The following is a 22,357-nucleotide window of genomic DNA, read 5'->3' as shown; positions in this document are numbered from 1 at the left end:
ATTCGGGTTACATTGATGACTGACGACTGACGCCATGGATGATATTTTCTCACGAAACCGGTATCCTCTTGATTCATATTAAAAATTCTCAACAACATATTTCCGCAATCGTACCATTTTGTGTAACGATACACTTAATTGTCCGGTGCCCGATTACAAAGCGTTGTTTTACGGCTCGCTTAACTCGTCCGACTGAATACATACAGTATACCTTACTTACCTACGCCAAGATGAGGCGACAAATTCAATCATTTTGCAATGCTCGACCTTTTTTCTCATTTTGCTGGTTTTTTGAAATTTTTTACGCCGTTTTTTAAATGCATATTGCATACCTATTACGCTGCAGCTGTAAGAATTGCACGCTGAAAATTCCTACTCGGTACGATTAAATCACATTTACCAGGCCATCGTTACCGCAGTGTTATCTTCAAGTGTGTTTAATGTGCATAAATGGCAATTATTAGTGGTCTATAATTAGGCTACTAATTAGCGTGTTTACGTATGTAAGTTGTTCGTACGTTTGCAATATCGAGATAATAAAAGCAAGTACGTGCCATGTGTTTGATCTGTATGTTAGAATACCGAATTTCTGCCTGTGAAATCGTACCTTTGTGTAAGTAGGTAGATTTCCAATCAATATTTTACGCTCAATTTTTTAGGTTCATACGGCCATGTAGGGCCATGTAGGTACCTAAATATTTTAATTCATCTTCTTTTTACTTATTATTGAATGTTTTTTTTTTTTCAAATGTATAGTTTAAATTAAATCGAACAAATAGTTTTTAAAGAAATAGGTAACGTAAATTGAGACGAGTATTACGTAATAAAATATTTATTTTTCTAAAAAGCTGTACATTTATTAATGTTTTTTTTTCTCTCCAACTTAAGCTACATTATTATGCAAATAAGAAATAATTAGATTACTTCTATAATACACATCGAGAAAAATATATAGGTTATTATAGTAGGTAGGTATTTACAAATCGATCACTTTTTTCCATTCTGCTCTGTTAAGAAAAAAAAAAAAAGAAGAAAAAAACCACACACTGCAAAACACAGCGACGAACAAGTACACGTATACGAATTTATTTTACGATTTTGACTCCATTTTAGCTCTGAGTTTGGCGTGAACTTGTAAAAATTCCGGTTTATTGAGATCTTCCTCGACTGTTTTTTTCATCTGTGAGAGAATACAAATAACAGAAAGGTAAAATGTTGAAAAAAAAATATAGGTAGGTATACATAAAACTTACATATAGAGAGGTACTCGTACTCTGTGTGTATCTCGAATAATAACGAGTTATTTTAGGTTTTATGACACGGCGATTTTATTAGCTGGCGTGAAAATATATGGCATTTTAATCGCTATAGAAAGCTAATAAGGCGCGAAATCGGCGATAGAATATTACGCCGCGGCGTATTGTTTATAGATGCGTACTTTTTATAAACCATGCGAGCGGTTTTGTTTACTTTTTTATATTTGTGTATGCCGAGGCAAAATGGAATTCGACGGGTTAAATTTATGTGAAGATAAGCCGAATTCTCGAGTACACGGGTATAAACGCCGGTATAATGGAATGTTGAAATTAATGAATCGAACGGCAAACCGAAGGAGGTTCTCATTTCGAGAATGATAATCTAGAAATTTTTAGAGTTCATTGGGAATTTTGGTTCATTTTCCAAGGTAGTTGGATTTTCAATTTTTTTCAACGTCCAACAACGTCGCGTTGCGTTGAGTCCCCGAGAGGAGTTATATTTTAGCCCTCGAATGTCACGAAAATAACTATAGGTATAGGTGTGGTTTTGAATCAATTAGAAGTTCGATTTTTTTAAAAAAAGTTCAGGTTGAGCATTTTTGTATTCTGATTTCTGAATGAAATCGATAAAAATTCATTTTCTAATAAACATTTACATTGACCACTAAAGAAAAAAAAGAAAACCGTTCATTTTTATAAGGCTTTTGTAGTATCTTTTTAAATTTTCTGTAGGGCTAGGCATACGTGAGTACTTTACCTGCTCAATTTTCTCAGCACGATCTTCGACAGCTTTCTCGAGTAAACTTTTCGACTCATTTTTCTTCTGTTCGAGTTCTTTTTTGAGCTGGGCATCTTTATGCTTTTCCAATGCTTTACGCAATTCGGATTTTTGATTCAATACATTTTTGCCTCTGTAACAGAAATAAATTACATAAATTTAGACGTGTAAGTACGTAGCATGCGCAAAACAAATTCGCGACGAATTTTTGACGGGTAAGCTCGAGCAAAGCGTCCTCAAAGTCTACATACAACACTGACCAACGCAGTTCAGTTTACTTCACACGAAGACGTAGGTACCGATATCAGAATCGCGAATTACAAAGTATTTTTTTTTTTTTTTTTTTGTTCATCAAGACGCTAATGCATGTATCTACACGTACAACAATAAACACAGCTCATATACGTAGAAATATACAAAGAGAAGGCGTGGAAGGCGACCAAGCGAGACCTGAATCGTAATATATTTGTAAATACTACAAATTAGCCAGACACGATTACAACAATTAGCAACGTGTACTCGTATTATATAAACGAAATACTTATAATAATTCTTCTCGTCGAAAATTTCAACTCGTTTGTATTCTGGTTGTCAGCACTTCGTTAATGTTAGTAAATTGTTCGATTAAATGGTATTTAATTTTCATAATGCGTCGCTGACGTAATCGCGAGTCTTTCTGTTAGGTGGGTGTTGATAATTCGAGTAATTTTTTTCTGCTTTTATGACACGATACGGAGCTATGAACTTTCCGTCAGGTCCGGGAAATCACCATAGTTGAGTTATGGAAGTGCGGATATGATATGGTCAAGTATAAGGGGATTTCAGATGGGAAGGAGAGGAGGTAATAATCACGAGTGTGAAAAATTTCCCAGTTACCTATATTTCATTTTTTAATACTATCGGTGATAAATTCCAATGACTAGTGGACAGCTTCTATGTTTAAATCGAAGTAGGTATAGAAGAAACGTGAAGTCTTAAAAATAAGTCAATGAAACGTCATATTTTTGATTTTGACAATTAAAAGAAGTCACTTTTTTACTGAAAAATTTCAATTTTTTCCAAAATGAAATCGGTTCTTCAATAAAAGTAACTTGGGAATAAGAAAAACTCGAATAAGTATAACCAAAAAAGTGACAAAATCTCAACAAAACACTGTAGGTATTTCTAAAATTACAAAAAAAAAAAAAAAAAAAAAAAAAAAACATTTGAAATTGAAATGTTTAGTTTTTTAATTTTAAAACTTACATTATTTTGCAAATTTTTGGTGAAAAAATGACTTTTTTTTTAGCAATTTTTGGCACCAAAATGAAAATCTTTGCAATTTTTGAGACTTTTTGGAATTTTTTTACGAAAGGGAAAATTTTGTCAGCAATTTTTTTAAAAAGCCAAATTTTTGAGGAATTTTTGGGGAAAAGCGAAACTTTGACAATTTTAGCGAAAAGCAGAACTTTTTGGAAATTATTGACAAAAAAGTGATACCTCGTGACAATTTTAGAAAAAAAAAAGAAAAAAAGAGAAAGTTTTTGACAATTATTGAAAAAAAAGAAAAGATTTTCAGTAATTTACAGTTTTGCTGAAAAGCAAGAATTGTCGGCAAAAAGCAAAACATTGATAAGGTATAGGTACTTAATTTTAGCACAAATCAGTTTTTTTTTTTTTTGGAAATTAAGTACATATGTACTATTGTGTGTATATGGGTAAAAAAGTCTTTGTCGAGAAAGCAAACCTTTTGGACTATTTTTTAGAAAATCGTGAGACGTTTTGATATTTTTTTTGCGAAAATACTACAATTTTGTCAATTTTTGAAAAAGCGACAATTTTTGGCAAAAAGCAAGACTTTTGACAATTTTAACAAAAATCCGGATTTCCAGGCAATAAATGGAAAAAAATTATACTTTCTCGAAATTTTTGCCAAAATAGAACCATTGGACAATTTGTGAAGAAAAGTGGATTTTGTGGAATTATTTGATTGCATTTAAACGTATATTCTTGGAAAAAATACCACTGGTTTTTCACAAAAATGTGTTGGAAAAACTTGTCCAAAATGCGGTATTTTTATCCAGTCGAGGATACAAAACGAACATAACGCATTAACGCGTAGTGGCACAAAACATCTGACGAAATGATGTTGAATACAGTCTCATCAACAACAGCCAACAGCTCACCGGATGCTGCTGATTATTAATTTATCGTAAATTTTGAAAAGGACAACGAATACGATAACGACGGAACGTTATTCAATGGTCGCACGCGATTACGAGCAATGAACATACTGAGGATGAGAGAGGCCTCCAAGTGTACCTATCTGTAAGTGTAGTTATGCATATACGTATTAAGTATTAGACTACGAGTAGTACGCTACATATACGAGTAACTACTACAGTTCAAAAAGCCACATCAAAGCGAACGATTTCAATTTATAATACGGGTTACGATGACTTACGTATGTACGAGCTTAATACTACGTTGGGGCATTTACTTCTTTTTTATTATTCTTTTCACTCGTCAGAACAAAGAGATTCTCGAGATGTATGATGTACCTACTCTACTCGTATATAGGTAAGTATACGTGGCCTGCGTGGTATACTCGTTTGAAAATGCCGTTTACCTCTACTTCCTACTGTTGCTTTGCTTAGGTATATACCTATTACCTACTCGTATCTAGAGATAGACTAGACCATTACACGTAATTACGGATGTTGTAAATCGCTTCGAATAATACTAGTACTTTTACCGTTGCTCTTATAGGTAGGTACGATTATAGTAGATGATGATGATGACGACGACGACGACGACGACGACGAGGACGAGATGCAAAACCGGAGAGAAAGAGTACTTCATAGGTACTCGGATGTTACGTTGCGTTGCAAAAAGAGTCATAGAGGAAGCTGGAAGAAGGAGCAATAGCTGATTGACTAATACAAGCAACAAACATCGAACACCAGAGGTAGAGGAGGATAGATGGATAGACCATCTTATAGAGACTTGGAGATAATACGAAAGGTAAGTCTAGCTACCAATAGTAGTTGCAGCCAACTAAAGGTATAAGCAGGCCCGTAGCCAGCGTAGGGGCAGCCGGGGCAATGCCCCGGCTAGAAAGGCTGTTTGCCCCTACCAGCAAAATCAGAAAAAAAAATTAGGAAGTGCAAAAAACCAAAAACTCAACAATGTAAAATTATGGTTATGTTCATGAAATGGCTACACTAGCATGAATTGCATTTGATAGCTCGATGGCTCGCTCGATGCGTTCACTAAATTTTAAATCAAAAATTTGATAATTTGAGTAAAAATTAGTAATTTGTAAGGATTAGAAATCCAGTACATCTTTTTGCAATTTTTTTCGAAAAGTGAGACTTTCACTTTGTGCAATTTATGGCAATTTTACATAAAAAATTGAGACTTTTACACTTCGAAAAAGCTAAAATTTTCAGTAATAGGGAAGACTTATGGACAATTTTTAAGAAAGAATGAAAATTTTTATAATTTTTTGCGAAAAACCGAGAATTTTGACAATCTTAGCAAAAAGCAAGATTGACTATTTTTGAGGAAAACCACAAATTTTTGGCAATCATAGGCCAAAAAAATGATTATTTTTTTCGCAACCTTCGGTTAAAAATGGGAGACATTTTGGTCATTGACATTTTTTTCAAGCAAAAAAGGGGAATTATTAGGTAATTTTTAGAAAGGGAAATGGATATTATTCTTGAATTTTTTTTACCAAAAAGTAACAATTTTTGGCAAGAAACGAGGATATTTTTGAAAATGTTGACAAAAGCTGAAATTTTGAGCTATTTTTGGCGATAAAAGTGTATGTAATAAGTAGGTCAACTTTCTCAAATTATTCACTTATGGATATTACTAGCATTTTTTTCTCATCAAGATAAATGCAAAAATTGAATTTTTGAAATTAAAAAAAAAATAATAATTTGGAAAACCAAAGCTACTTATCGAAGAAGTAACCCAATTTAGTAACTTAGTTTCTTGAAAAGTGACCAAGTACGAGCCCTGAGTGAGGGCAAAAGTTTGTTTCGAGAAGTAAAGTTTTTTCAGGTGAAAAGTGCGTTTTTTGGCTTATCATTTCTCTAAAAATTTGAATGATATATTTTTTTAATGTTGTTTGGACGCGAGTCAAATTTGACTATTTTACCTCCTGACAAAATTTAAACAGAAACAGTCACAGCCAAAGAATTATTACAAGAGTTTCACAGTAAATCGCGCAGATTACAGCTGTATTTAGACTCAACCCCAGCATTACACATTATGTATAATCTTTTTCTGCAATATACACACTCATTCTGTTCATTTTTTTAAAAAATTGGTTTGAAATAACGGTTGGTTGAGGGGGGTTAAAGGGGGGGGGTATGTTTCACAGATGTTCGAGCCTCAAAAAGTGCTGCCCCAGCTGATATTTCCTTCGCCCCAGCTACAGCTAGATTCTGGCTACGGGCCTGGGTATAAGTATACATATACAGTGCCAAGACCTACGTGCGAGAAGAAATTAATTAAAGCTCGTGGCCTTTTACCACGGTGGCATCGTATACGCAGGTAGGAGGCTATAATACGAGTATGTACGAGTATAACCTAACGGAGTATAGCTGCGAGGCTAATCATTCATCGTACTCGCAGGAATCAGAATATACGAGTATACGTATACGTATTAAGTATGCTCATGTGATATCGAAATTCGCGCATCCAGCTCCAGCATCGATACTCAACGATGCGAATCTATCATCGTTGGTCAGAGAAAGTTGTTGTAGGTACATATTTGATGGAACAAGTTACGGTACATCAATTTAGCATCGTCTCCGAGCTCCGACTCCGACTCCAGCAACTCCGATTCCGCAGACGCAACTGCCACAGCCACGCCGTCGCGTCGTGTCGTTTTTATGGTACTTTTAGAATTAATTTACTCGTGTAGTTACTCCAACAATCGAGCATTTTTCAATACACGCCGCTGCGTTGCGAATTTTCTCGACCTTTTACTCGTAGTACCTACTGTTCTAGGCAAATTTACTATACTCGTACAGCTTACGGTAACACGTTTCATCGATGGACCAGAAAATGAATAGTAGGTAGAGGTACCTTACTCGTAGTAGGTACGAGCATACAGCAGCCTACCTACCTACATACGAATACGATATAGGCCTAATTTTTGTATAATACTACGAGTCTACGACGACATATCGGTCATCGCGGTGCATCCATAAGATGAAGACGAAGACGAAGACGGCGACGCGACGTACGTACCAACAAAGCAAATCATTCGAGTAGATTTTGCATAAATTATACGCTTGATAGTTGATATGGCTGAATAGCGCCATCCAGGTTGCCAATTATTACAATGGCGAGAAAAATTGGGTACGAGTAAGTACATGTGTAATCTACGAGTACCTAGTACCTCTACCTATCTACGACGTAGACCGGTAGACGTTCGACGTTCTACGTATTCTAGTATAAATGGGATCACGTATTGAAAAAATTATCACAATATACACAAGTTAATCAGACCTAGATTCATATGTAAGGTAGGTACAGGTATACTGTGCCACGAGATTATATGCATGCATTACGTGGATATTTAGGTACCTACATAATATTATCGCATTTACGAAGACGTAGATTCGACTATAGGTATTAGGTACTCGCAGAAACGTGACGAAGTGATGTGTTGGGGGGGGAGAGGTGGGGACTGAAATTTACTCAACTTTTCACCCCAGACCCCCTCCCCCCCGGTCTACATATTAGCCAAATAAGGTTCGAAGAAATTTTGGAAGGGGGAGTTGGAAACAAAAAATTTGATTTGTTCTATTGCAAGGTTAGTACTGAAAAACGAAATCGAAAATTCGCAATTTTTTTCGCGTTCTTTTTCTTGTTTTCTTTCTTTATTTCTTTCTTTTTTTTAGCTTATTGGCCTTGCAAATCAAATTTAAAAAGAGAACAGAATTTACAATTTGTGAGGTAAAAAAAAATCATATTGAGCGTTTAGGTATTTTTGAATGAAATTTCGCAACTTTTTTTCGTTATTTTGCACTTTTTCGCCCCGGTACCAACTCTGTAGGTATTGATTTGATTATGTTTGTTGAATTTCTAAAATAAATTTTTCATTCTTGAAATTTTTTGAAAAATTGCACAGTATACCTAATTCAAATCTGCCCGAACGAAGTGAGAGCAAAAGCTTTGAAAAATTGATTATTCGAAAAGTAAAATAACTGATGCAAAAACCAAAATGTTAATTTTTATATGTAGCTTCAACATTTAAAATTTTCAAAAATAGGAATAAGGCCCGAGCGAAGCGATGGCAAAAGCGTTCGAAAATTAATAATTTTTCAAATGTAAAACAACATTATTGTCGATGTGAGGTTCAGTTTTCTAATATTCCAACGTTGGTCGGAGAAAATAAAATAAAAATGATCTAGGCTGTGAAAAATTGATGATTCGAAATGAAACAACGTCATTCTTCAACTTTTGATGATGCAAAAAGTTGATTTCCACGGCTTTAGCATTTTTAGTTTCGGGGAAATTATAATAGCCTATTTTTAATAATACGAATGGGGGCCGAGCGAGGCGAGGGCAAAAACTCTCGAAAACTCGCAATTCTTTATTTTTTTCGGAACACAATTTTTATACGTATTTTCAAAAGCGACCAAATTTGGAGAAAATTATAAATGATTGTTTCTGAAAAAACGACAAATTTTAAACATTTTTTTCCGAAAAAGTTACACTTTTGTTCCAAAAATGTTTCATTTTTGAGTTTGAGTTTTTTTTGGGGGTGAAGGGGGAGGGGAATGGTGGGTTATTGTTCTATTTTTGGACAGTTTTTCATATACTTATGTATTTTAATTTTTTGAAAAACTACTCTACATTTTTGAATGTTTTTTTTTTTCAGAACTATAGTCCAGTAGATAAAGCGTTGAATAGGAGAACTCGAGCTGGCAAGCTGAATTTTGGTTTATAGGGGTATTTTGATGTGCTGAATACGAATCCGGCGCGTCCGGTCCTCTCCGGGCTGTGCGTTTTCCCCTATTGTGGATCTTAGCCCCCCAAAACCAGTTTTTCGTCATTTTCTCCCCCGCATTGCATGTTAGCGAAAAATATGCGATAAAAAACGAATCTACGTCAAATTTCCGATCTAATGACATATCAACTGTCTTTCTACCCCTAAGGGGGGTGGAGCTAGAACCATTCAAATGTAAGGGGTTTTCTAAATAACACAAAAAAGCTGTAGGGGCATAAGAGGGGTAAAATGACCGCCGAGAGCGTTCGGGTTGATACTAGCATGAAAGGTGGGTACCATTGTGAAACTTCCGCGTGGAAAGTTTCAGATCCACAGCCCCTCCCCTTTTTGAGGAACCCCCTCAATCAGAAATTACAATAACATTTTTCTCAGCCCCATATGAACCGATTTCGAAAATTTTTTTTGATGTTGTAGATATCCATAGGAGGTAACCCCACAAAAATTTTCAACCACTTCCCTTCATATTTACCCCTCAAAATGGCGTTTTCAACTCATTTTATGCTTTTTAACAATAGTAAAAAATGAGGGGGCTAAGTGCTCTGGAGAGGGTTATGTGAGTGTAGCAAAAAATCTGACGTCATATTCGTGCTCAGTGGTATCAAATCATAAGAAAACGACACCCTACTCATTAATACTTAGTTATTTTCCCCAAAATTCCCATTTTACCCCTAACCCTCCCTACGAAAATATTTTTACACCATTTTGAGGGGTAAATGTGAGGGGAGAGGGCTGAAAATTTCTGTGAGAGTACGTCCTATGGATATCTAAAACATCCTAAAAAGTTTTAAAAATCGGTTCATATGGGGTTGAGAAAAATGTTATTGAAATTTCAGAAAGGGGGGGTTCACCAAAAAGGGGAGGGGCTGTGGATCTGAAACTTTCCACGCGGAAGTTTCACAATGGTACCCACCTTTCATGCTAGTATCAACCCGAACGCTCTCGGCGGTCATTTTACCCCTCTTATGCCCCTACAGCTTTTTTGTGTTATTTAGAAAACCCCTTACATTTGAATGGTTCTAGCTCCACCCCCCTTAGGGGTAGAAAGACAGTTGATATGTCATTAGATCGGAAATTTGACGTAGATTCGTTTTTTATCGCATATTTTTCGCTAACATGCAATGCGGGGGAGAAAATGACGAAAAACTGGTTTTGGGGGGCTAAGATCCACAATAGGGGAAAACGCACAGCCCGGAGAGGACCGGACGCGCCGGATTCGTATTCAGCACATCAAAATACCCCTATAAACCAAAATTCAGCTTGCCAGCTCAAGTTCCCCTAGAGTCCGCTTTTTTTTGCTTTATCTACTGGACTAACTAGTTAAATTTTGAAATCTTTTTGAGAAAATGTATCATTTTTGGTTCTTTTTTTTTTGAAAAACTGACTCATAATTTTTTCGGAAAATATTGCTTCATTTTTGATAACTTGACGGAAAAATTGTTTCAGTTTTGAGTTTTTGTTCTGTTAAGAGGGAAATGGCCTGATTTTTTGAAAAATTTTGAAAAAAAAAAGCCATACCTAAGCATATTTTTTGTATATGTATTTATTTCAGAAAAAGTTACACTTTTGTTCAAGAATTGTTTCAGTTTTGAAAGCATGTTGAGAAAATGTCTCATTTTCGGAAACTTTTTGACAACTTCACAGAAAAACTGCCTCATTTTTTTTTTTTTTTTTGGGAAAGCTACTTAATTTATAATTTTTTCCCGAATTTTCGACGAAAAATTTGACACTTTTCAGTACATATTTTAGCAGAAGTTGAGACTTTCTGGCAGTTTTGACTGGAATGCTTTTCAGAGACCTTTTTTTTTTTTTTTTGGAAAATTTTAAGTGAAGCATAATGTACTTTCGATCTGAGAAGTCAATTTTACTACTTTCCAACTTTGGTCGCAGTAAAGGAAAAGGAAAATGATGTGACTCCTGCGAAACGAAGGCGAACAGTTTTGCAAATTTGTACGTAATTCAAGGAGTATAAAGACCCGTGGTCTTTGGTAATTCTTTATTTTCCCTACTTACACAATTTCCTCCCAAATTTCCCAAATTTTTCCCAAAAAATTCCCAACTCGCCTAAATTTTTCTGGTGAGACACCGTCGCGTCTCCTCGTTCGGCACGCCTTGGGCTATAGAAAAAGAGAATTCAAGTTCTAGGTAGAGGGCTGCAAAATTGAAAAATTGGAGGTAAATCAACGAATTGTCGATTACCCAAATATTGAATTTGCAAAATTCATCGATGGTCAAATTTTCCACAAAACGAACCTTCAGTGAATGGGAGAGATGGAGATTGAAATTTCATTCACTCTGCTGGGTCCCGAGACCGCCATCGCCATGAGCTTGCCATACTACGAGTATAATAACACACTTTCGAGACGAGTAACGATAATTTTTTTGGTAAACTTCTTACTCGTATATTCGGGCAGGATGCGCCTCAAAACGTAGCGATAATAACGGGAAAAACACAGTGCAGCGTGGCATGGCGATAAATCGACTCGCATTTATTATTGTCAATTTTCCAAAACTACATAAAAGCACACGAATGATGAAATACTACGTAAGACAATCAGTCGACCGTCGGTCGTGTGAATAATATCCATATAGCCATACCGACACCGACAGCGACACTTCGATATAGTGTAGCTGTAGCAGCAGTCGCCTTGGACGTGCCCGCATTAATTATAGCGGTCTTGGTTGACGCTGACGCTGACGTTGACGCTTAGGTAATTGAAATACCCATTTATTCGGCAGCTTTGACGTTTATGTGTGTCGTCGAATTTACGATTTTAAAACAATTTATACCCGTTAAGACGTATCTCGTCGTTTATTTCGTGTATTTTACGAGTATACGAGTACGACGCACGAGGAGTTACCTACAGCTGGGCCGGGCGCGATTGTGTTGAATCCAATGTCACATATAGCGCAATAATAATTCACACCTTCGTGTAATGTAATCAGTAATGTAATCCTTGTTTAATTAGAGTTTAGAGATAGGAATACCGTGGCGTATACTTGATCGTCTTTAGCAGATACTATCTGGCACTTCAACACTATTACTTGTATCCTGTAGATATGTACTTACTCTGAATCACTGTGCGTACTGCGTAGGTACCTACGTAAATTGTCAATAGAAATAAGTAAGTAGGTACTCGTATATCGGCGACATCGACAAGGCCTGTGCTAGAATACCACCTCTAATCGTAATCGAGTGCTCGTTACATATTTGCTGCGGTATAAAATTTATCATTTGTAATTTCGACACCATGTTTGGAAATTTCCGAAACACGATGATACCTTAAACCTACGCGGAAAATGTGATGTACTTATCAGTTTGATGAATCAACATCGAATCGGGGACGTACAGTATTTGATGAGACCGAGGAACAGATGATGCTGTTTCCGTTCGGAAAGTTTATCATCTAAAGACACGTGTTTTTCAACTTTTTTTTTTTTTTTTTTTTCTTCTAAATTTACAGGATGATTTAAACGACTTTAAATTGTCTGAACTCGCGATTAGATTTTTTTTATTTATTTTTGCGATACGTACATGGTATTTCTCTTCTTTGAAAGTACCCACCATGAATAACTCCATCTAAATGCGTAAAGAATCACTCGAGCCGTGTGTTGTGGTGGCAACAAAACTTGTATTTTTTTTTTTGGTTGTTGAAAAGACTGCATTTCAAAACTTTTGTAACCAAAATTTCAGCTGCGTGGTAAATTTGAAAAATGTTGGTTCGGTTGAGAAAAAATAAGGGGAAACTTCATCTAATAAAGGATGTATGTACTGTAGGTACCGCAATTGGCATAAACATTTTCAAAACGAGCAAAGCCAATTTGAAAAAGCGTGCCAAACCATAATATCACCAGCCAGAATTGCACGTGTAGAGGAGCATTTTTCGATCTTTGGCGAAATTTTGAAAGTGAGATCTCAGTCAAAAATGGAGGAAAAAACTCAAAAGTTACCAAATTGACCTACTCGTGAAGTTCAAAAACTAAAATTTACTCCACCCTTTTCTAATTTTATATGTTGAGTCAACAGGAGGTGGTTTCATGTCGTTCTAGAGTAGAGTTCCCTTGGAAATTCTAGATTTTGAAAAAATTCTTAAAATGTTACGAATAATAAGGTACCTATGGTTGGAAATGAGAAATTACTGAAATTTGATGAAATACGATAAATCTCGAGGTAGGAGTAGAATATGTAGGTACCACAAAAATACCCAAATAAAAAAATTGTAGAAGATCAAAAATTGATCAAATTTTATCACAATTGAATCAATTTGCAGTTATTACCGATGCAAAATATCATAAAAAACAGTGAAGTTTGCAAAAATTGCACAAAACAACGTTAAAACCGACATAAAAAAAATAAAAATAAACAAAAGTTGATAAAATATTTCAAAATTTGAGTAAGATTTCGTGAAAATTACGCAGATTTTAAAACATTACCCATTACCCACCAATAAAATGGAATTGATTGAATAGGTATTATCAAAGTGGACAGGGACGTAGCGAAGTAGTTTTTCTGGGGGGGGGCGAAGATCCTAAGAATTCCCAACTAATTTGACTGAAAATTCCCAACTTATTCGACTGAAAATTCCAAAGTTGGATGAAAAAAGAGGATATTTAAGTTACAATGTTGTATCACGACATTTTGTAGCCAAAAAATTGTAACTTTGCTGACTAAGTATAATCAAAATTTTAACGTGCTGAACACTCTGGTACTAAAAAATTTTGAAAAGCTAGAGGTTCTGTTCCGAAAGAAATGAAAAATTTGCATTTTTAATAAGCTTTTAATATGTACATATTATGAGTATTTCTGGAATTTTTCTGTTTAATTTTCATGTTCTTAAAATTTTTTAACGTAGTATTTTGAATGGCACGAGCGAAGCAACGGCAAAAGTTTTGGAAAATTTATGATTTGAAAAGTAGAATAACATCAATTTTAATGAAAGAATTCGGTTTTTCTGATCTCAACATTTTTCAAATTCAATCATAGATTTTTAAAAATATTGCAACCTTGCAGATGAGAATCAATTTGGGCCGAGCGAAGCGAGGCCGAAAGCATCGACAAGTTTGTAGTTCGCAAAGTAGAACAACGCATCAATTTTAATGTAAGAATTCAGTTTTTCTGATCTCAACTTTCTTTTAATTTTATCAGTGGTTTTGTGAAATTCTTAGAGTGAAAAAAAAACTCTAAATTGGCCCGAGTGAAGCAATGGCAAAAGTTTTGGAAAATATGTGACTTGAAATGGAAAAGTAGAACATCAATAATTTCAATAAAAGAATCCAGTTTTTCTGGTCTCAATATTTTTCAAATTCAATCATACGTTTCTTGAAATTGTAACTTAGTAGAAGAGAATCAAATTGGCCCGAGCGAATCGATGCTAAAAGCTTTGGAAAAATTGTAATTCAAAAAGTAGAACAATATCAAATTTAACTAAAAAAATTCGGTTTTTCTGATCTCAACATTTTTAGAAATTTATCAATAGTTTCTTGAAATTTTCAAGCGTGAAAAAAAAAACAAATTGGCCCGAGCGAAGCTAGGGTAAAACATTTTTAAAATTTGTAACTTCAAGAAGCAAAACAGTTGTAATGTTAACGTGAAAATGCACAACAATTTTGCCCGAGCAAAGCGAGGCAAAAATTTTTGAAAAAAATGTGAATTTTAGTTCGGAAAATCATAGATTTAGAAACTGGTTTGGCTTCAAAAGTTGGGAAAGTTTTCAACTTTGATGATTGTAAAAAATTTTAATATTTTAAAATTCCAAAACTAAAATACTTATTGTCGGAATTTTTGTATTTTCCTAACTTTCTTGTATTTCTCACAATTTCCCAACTTTTCCCCTGCCAAAATATGTAGCTCGATGAGAAATTTTTGATGATGTCTGCTTTTAAAAATGGATAATTTCTGACGCCATCGATTCATACGATTTATTTTACTCTCGTTCATAATTCTTCCCAGAATTTTCTCGTTGGATTTGTTCGAAAAATATCCTGTGTTTTTTTTAAACACCAATTTCCTTTTTACCATGCATCAGTTTATTATACAGTATTCATCTTTGTTGGAAATGAATAAACATTCTAGGAAATGACATCGCTTTGGAAAATTTAGTTCAAAGGTCGTCATTCTCGATTTGACCAGATCTGAACAGATCTACATAATCCAATGCGATCGAAACTTTGATCTGACCAGATCCGCGCGCGATCATGGGGATCCAGGAAATGTCCGATCATTTTCCGCTGGGAGATTTTCTACTTATTTCTATCAAGATGCTGATTCGACTTTTTTGACATGAAAATTTGTTCATATTGTTTCAAAATCGATGCGTATACCTACGTAATATAAACACTAAACAGTAGGTAAATGCATAGAACGATGTGCTGTTGCCGCACTTGGTGAGATAAGCGCGCAATACCGCTTTCCAGATGGAATGCTGTTTAAGTATTTCTCGTTTCCAAGTTATACGTTCGATTGCGCATTAAATTCCTTCATTAATACGTTCTTTTTCCGGTCTATACACTATACAGTGTGGTGTGATACGAATACGATGCGATTACCAACTTCAACTATACCTACTGGTAGTTTGAAGTATAGGTATGCTAACGTCTCGTCGAGCAACTCAATAGTGTACGAGTATTTCAATAGGGCATGCCTTTTTTGGGTGTTGGAAAGTTCTTTTCAATATTTCCAAAAGTTAACCTAGTGAAAGTGGCCTGCTAGATTCCTATTTTCAATTTCGCCAATTTTCCTAATCACTTTACGTTTCCAAATGAGGGGGTTGGAGGTGGGACATGAAAAAAATTGCGAATTTTCAATTTCGGATAATCAGTACCAACCTACGAGTATGAACCTTTAAAATTAGGTAAGTTTTCGATATTTTTGTTTTCAATTATTTCTTCGAACCTGCACATCTGGCTAATTAGCACGAAAAATACTCGTACTTACTGAAGAGGAGGAGGATCTGAGGTAAAAAGTTGGGAAAGTCTGGCGAAAAAAGACGGAAAATTTTCAGTTACAGCCCCTCCTTTCCTCCCCTCACGACACATCACTTCGTCACGCTACTACCTACAGCTCTCCGAACATTGAAAAAATATTCTCAAGCTACGTATACAAGCAGCTACGATACCTACTAATTAAGATGTTATACTAGACTAGGTATAGGTACACATTTTGTACTCACATTTTATTATTGAAGATTAACTCTTTACGTAAGTGCTGGTGTTCCGGCGACTCGAGACACGGATTGAGAAGTTTTTTCGGTAATATCAAACCACGTTCCGATATATCATTCGAAGATACGACTTCATCTTGTATGAGCTCCTGAGAAGCGGCGTTACCGTTCTGTACCAATTGTCGATTCACCATATCGGTTCTTTTGTGGCAAGTGCTGTGAGGTAATACTACTGTGTGTACATCGAACTGAGTAGCAGGCGGTATCATGCTATTTTCTAATCGACCGCAACTGTAACATCAATTGAAACAATATCGTATCAAATACTGGCAGATTTTTTCTTTTGTTTTTTTCTTTTACTTTACTTCAGTACCCATAGTGTTGGTCTTGGTACCGAGAGCGAACCGTAGGTACGAGTAGTTGGTGAAAAATCAGAAATCGTAGCGAACAAATTACCACATTCTTAACTTAAATAGGTAGGTACGTGAAAAACAATTCGTCTCGAATGATTTATAAAGCGCACGCGGTGAAAGATAATAATAAAAATTTCCATCCTCTTCAGTCTTCACTCAATACCTACTCATAGATGTACTGCACAGAAGATCATTTCAGAGGTCCTGACCCCTTTAGGAAGGTATGTATCTAACTCTTCAACTACCTCAAATTTGAACACGTGCCTTGAATTTAATATAAACAATAGAAATATGATTGAATAGAATTTTTTCCTTCGGATTCAGCATCATTTGCATTTATTTATTATATGTAAAACGCGACACGCGTGATTGTGCGCTGCCATCGCAGTTGCGAGTTTGCCACCATACAAATCGTGCAAACAAGGCATGAATTGTTTGAAACAATGACGTGAAATCCGTTTAAAAACACAAGAAATTCATTCTGTAGAACATGAAATCCAGCTTTACTTTTTTTTTTTTTTTTTTTTTTTTTTTTGTAAGCTACACATAGTTTTGAAATAGGATTTCAAAACCCGAGGGTGCAAGGACTTCTCAATTTTGATCAAAATCACCCTTAAAGTCAACTTTTAAAAATCAGAAAAAAATCAAAATTTTACCAAATCGACATAGAAAGCTAAAATGTGGGTTATGCCTTATTTTTGATCTGCCAAATCGATTGGAAACGGTTTCAAACAGTTTTGTGCAGTTCTGGAGCCTCAAGCAGATTTTTAAAACTTGAAAGTTTTGGAGCCTCCAGTAGATTTCTGAAACTTGAAATTTCTATATTTAAGAGTAGTGTCAAAAATAGCTCCGAAAATTTCAAAAGTTCAAAGTTGAGCTTTACGTGGAAGCTTTATTTACAGAAGTCTGTAACTTTTCGGAGCTATAATAATTAAAAAATTTGAAAAAAAAACTCATTAGGCATAAATTTCGACGGTATTTACAGTCACAAACTTTTACGATAGGATTTGCAAAACCGTGAAGAGGGGGGGTAAGGGGGGTGTAACAGAGCCAAAAAAATTGCTCAAAACGTGAAAAAAAAAACGAATATCGTCAGACATATCGTCCCATACGTTTTCGAGAGGTCTGAATATTGAATTCATTTTTTGATTCGACCTCTCCAACGCCCCTTCCCCTACCCACTCCAAAAGTTGTCTGAAAAATTAAAGAAATCATACGATATGTGTGTTCTTAGGATTTTAGGAGCCCCGAAAAGGGCGTCGAAGGGATCATATCAAAAGACGCTATCAAATTGAGCAAAATCAGAGGACCTAAACCGGAGTTCTGGCTGATTTGATTGGAAATCATCCAACTGCCTAATCGCTCATTCCGAGATTTGAGGATAATTTTAAAAAATAAGTTGGACTCAAAAAGCATAGGTACCTAATTAATTTTTTTCATTCGTGTAGAACGAGCGAACGGGCCCTGAAAATGCGTAGGAAGTTGGGTGGGATATGGACGAAACAAAACATCCCCTGTTGCCCAATCGCAAATCTTAAGGTTTCAAGACTTTTTTTTAGAAATAATTTGTGCCTAAAAAATACTTTTAACGGGTCAATTTCTCTCAGCTTTTGGGACAAAACATTGACTCCTCTACTCGTCCATTACAGTATGATGAAAAATTTCCACTATTAAAAAAGTTCAACATGAACCTCATTTCAAACAGCTCAGAAATATTCCATTCGCAAATTTAGTTTTTGCACGTTCAATTCCATCAGTCGATATGGCATTCAATGGTCAACCATCTCACCATCTGCAGCTGCACTCTGCAGGTTTTCTCACTCTCCCAATCCCAATTGACCGCCACCATCATAGCCAACGGCCAACGGGTATCTATCCGCTATAATATTTCTGCATAATAATGTACCCTACCTACCTACTCGTACCTACTCGTCCATACGTATAACAATCGCTTTGAAAAAATCGAATCCAGTCTTACGTTGGATGTTGATTTGTACGAGTATTTCTATTTTCTTTTTTTGGTCATAGGTATTACTCGTAGGTACGTACTACGTACAAATACGAGTATATACAACGGAAAACTTGCAAGTACGATTACATAACGAATATGGACAAGTTAAGAGAAAGAGAGTTCTAACTGCAGGTCTTCGAGCAAATTAGAAAACGTTCGGTTAGCGGTTGGTTATGCCTAGTTGTCGATACAATCGTGTTTGAACGGCTTTAAAAGGCATAAGGCAAAATGAATATTAATTTATGAATTATGAGCATCTTTAGGGAAGGAAAAGAGGAATGAATAATAATGCACAATAGTAAACAGAAGTAAGATGTGTTCGCGAGTAAAACTTGACAACAAAATTATCCAACAAATGTCCAACATTTACATCTACTACATAGTTTGTGCATTTCTCTATCAAAATGATATAGACGTTTTGCGCATTAAATCCTTGTTTATACGTATAGGCATATTAAAATACTATACGTACCTACAGCTAGTATGAGGGATGAAATTAGGAATTTCGTACCTAATATTTGCGATTTAACGTATCTTGATTTTTAAGAACCTGATATCGAGTGGGACTCAGATTTTTAAGACGATGATTTTCGAGGTGTTAAGTTTTAAGAAGGAGCTTTGAGTTTTAGGATTTACGTTTTCGGGACTTGATTTTCAAAACCTCGCTTTTCACAACCCTAATTTTTATACCCTCATTTTCCAGACCTCGTTTTTTAGAATATTTTCAAGACCTCGATTTTCACAAATGTGATTTTTCAGTCTCCGATTTTCAAACTCCCCCTTTTCGAAATCTTGTTTTTCAAAATACCTAATATTGATTTTTAAGATCCTTGATTTTAATAACTTTTCGAGACCCTAATTTTTAAAGTCCTCGAATTTTCGAGAACTTTGATTTTTAAGACAGATTTCGAATTTCAGAACCCTGATTTTCAAAATCTCGCGTTTCAAGATACCAATTTTTAAGATCCTCGGTTTTTCAGTGCCTGATTTTCAAAATTCCACTTTTCGAGATTTTGCTTTTCAAAATAGGTAAGTAGGTATACTACTTAGGTACTGATTTTAAAGACCTTTGATTTTGAAAACCTGATTTTGAGACGCTCATTTTCTGAACCTTAATTTTTAAGATCCTCATTTTGGAGAATTTTGCTTTTTAAGACTCCTATCTTCAAATCCCGAATTTCAAAACCATCGATTTTCGAGATACCAATTTTTAAGAACTTTGGGTTTTCGGCCCCTGATTTTCAAACTCCCCTTTTCAAGATATTGGTTTTCAAAATACGTAGATAGGTAGGCTATCGATTTCCAAGACCCTTCGATTTTAAAAACTAGATTTTGAGACCCTCAATTTTCAAGATCCTCATTTTTAGAAACTTTGATTTTTAGCACTCCTGTTTTCATATCTTCATTTTCAATTGAAAACCCTGATTTTTGCGAATCCTTATTTTCACGATGCCAATCTTCAAAATCATGCTCTTCTAGATTTCGATTTTCAGGACCCTGATTTTTGAGACTCCGATTTTTAATAACCTTAATTTTTTATGTCTTGATTTTCAAACCATCGTTTTTCAAAATTCTGATTTTCAAGTGCCTCAATTTTAAGGCTCCCATACCTGAGGAAATTGGCGTGTTTTTTTCTTTTTGAAAGAAAATTTTTAGAAAACTTGAGATGCAAAAGTTAAAAACTTTCGGATAAATTGAAATTATTTTTCATTTTCTTCGACGTAATTTCATCGGAGCCTTCTCGCGCACTTTTTCGGTAGGATAAGAGAAGATCAAAAAATAGAAGCAAAACTTCAAAATAAAAGCCATCCTAACCTTGCAGTTTACGTCACAGGTGAAGAACCAGGATGAAATTGCTTCCAATCCCAAATGTCCTCTAATTCATCTTTTACTCTAGCTATTGGGCTGATTATCGTACAAAAGCTCTCTTTTTTGTCACACTTCCCTCGGATGAAAATGTTTAAAATAACCGGAACACGAAGAAGATTTTTACCAAGTACCAACGACAACGAGTACGAAACGAATCACGAATCGTGCATACTGCAAGACCTGTGACCCGCGACACCGATGACCCACGTCCATGGAGTCAGGAGTGGAGGACACTGGCAGTGCCACCAGCACCAGATCAGACTGCATTTCGTCGACCGTCGACGGTTGTCACTTGCCACTGCCAGCTGTAACAGCTTGATACTTTCCGAGAAGCACCGTTTCGAATTCTCGTTAAATGTATGTAAATACAAAAATACATAAAATCCTTCATTAGGATTTTGGGTCGAACTGGTTCTACACTTTGCAGGTTATTTATTGGTTACCTTACCTAATGATCAATACATATACGCAGAGAAACAAAACCTCATCTGTAGGTATTGACATCAAACAATATATGTATGTACGACGATAAAATTACAATAATCTCGCAGCAAGCAGAAAAACATAACGGACACAGTGGTGTGGACAGGGACACACAAAATTGCCATGCCATATAAACCGCGTGATCGATCGCTGGATTACATGCCAAATGACCATTTATTACATCTAATATTTCACGTTTAGAATGTTCTAGCTGTTGAGGTGTAAGAATGAGTCACACTCACACACGATGATTTATACAGCGCAGTAGAGCCCGCCTTGAAATTACTATCCAAAATAGACAACTGAATATCGCAAATTAAATTTCGCCGAATTCAGCTACCCAATAATTCCGCATGATTAATTGACTAGTGAGAGACTGAGTAAAAATAGCTCAATTTTACAGCGATAAAATCTCTCTTCGATATCCGATATAAGAGGTATACTGGTATAGGTATAGGTAAATCGCCAACGCGAATACAATCGCAGTGCGCAATTCAATTTTGTCTAAGACCTTGAAAATTGACTGCAAATAAGGAAAATGTTTTCACATGCAATAGAGAGAAAAAAATCGTTAAACTTACTCGCAAAATATTGTCGTTTTTTGCGCGGTCAAGGTTCAAATAATTGATTTACTAATGGGAGGGAAAAAAACTTATTCACTCGACCGAGTCGTACGCCGAATTGAGAAAAAATAAAACTCGAAACACTCGAACACTCGACAAACTTTTGAGCTTTATCGCATCCAACAGTTAGATAAACGCACGACAATCCGAATCCGACACAAGATAGTGCACTGAAGAGTGAGTTTCGAGTGGAAAAAATAGCACTGTTCACGATGGAATAGATTTTCCCAACACGATAATCGTATAATTACGAATCCGAAAAAATATATGTAATATTTTGTTATCACACGATTATATCACCCGCTTAGAATTGAAAAAAAAAATACACGTCAATTCGTACAGCAACGATACAAACATAGTAAACAACCCAACGAATGAAAGTAGGGCTATGAAAGTAAACAAAAACTGCTGTTTCGATTGCACGAGACTCGAGTCGATGTTTCAATGTTCGCTATCGATTTACAGTCGATTGTTTGGTCGCGGTTCGCGGTTTAGTCGCGCCTGGCGCAGTGGCGCTTCAGGTTTCGCATCAGCTGGTCAGCGGCTCATTTTCGATTTAAATTTATTCGTAGCCGAAAATTTATTGCACCAAGCCCCTTTTCCTCACGTATTAGGGCTATGGTGACCACTGATGAGAAAATTTCAACAATAATGGTTCTCATCAGTCTAATTTTTCTTTCGAATTCGAGAAGAACCAGGCCCATTATGTTGCATCATCAAAATGGGATGAAGGGACTCGCATAAAATAGCTT

At 35.6% G+C, this 22,357-nt stretch overlaps 1 protein-coding gene across 1 annotated transcript; it reads right to left on the bottom strand.

The window, feature by feature from the left end:
• Window positions 1-816: 816 nt before the first annotated feature.
• Window positions 817-22,013, bottom strand: LOC135839870 (uncharacterized). The gene is made up of 4 exons (XM_065356113.1): window positions 21,564-22,013; window positions 16,216-16,497; window positions 2,014-2,167; window positions 817-1,180 (listed from the first exon to the last, which is right to left on the bottom strand). Exons 2-4 carry the CDS (start codon window positions 16,473-16,475, stop codon window positions 1,091-1,093), a joined length of 504 nt encoding a protein of 167 aa, XP_065212185.1. The 5' UTR covers window positions 16,476-16,497; window positions 21,564-22,013; the 3' UTR covers window positions 817-1,090.
• Between the last annotated feature and the right edge of the window lie 344 nt (window positions 22,014-22,357).

Source organism: Planococcus citri, chromosome 3 (assembly GCF_950023065.1).
Source record: "Planococcus citri chromosome 3, ihPlaCitr1.1, whole genome shotgun sequence".
In the NCBI taxonomy this organism is placed as follows: domain Eukaryota; kingdom Metazoa; phylum Arthropoda; class Insecta; order Hemiptera; family Pseudococcidae; genus Planococcus; species Planococcus citri.
The sequence above is the reverse complement of the archived record's forward strand: the minus strand, read 5'-3'. Positions and strand labels throughout refer to the sequence as shown.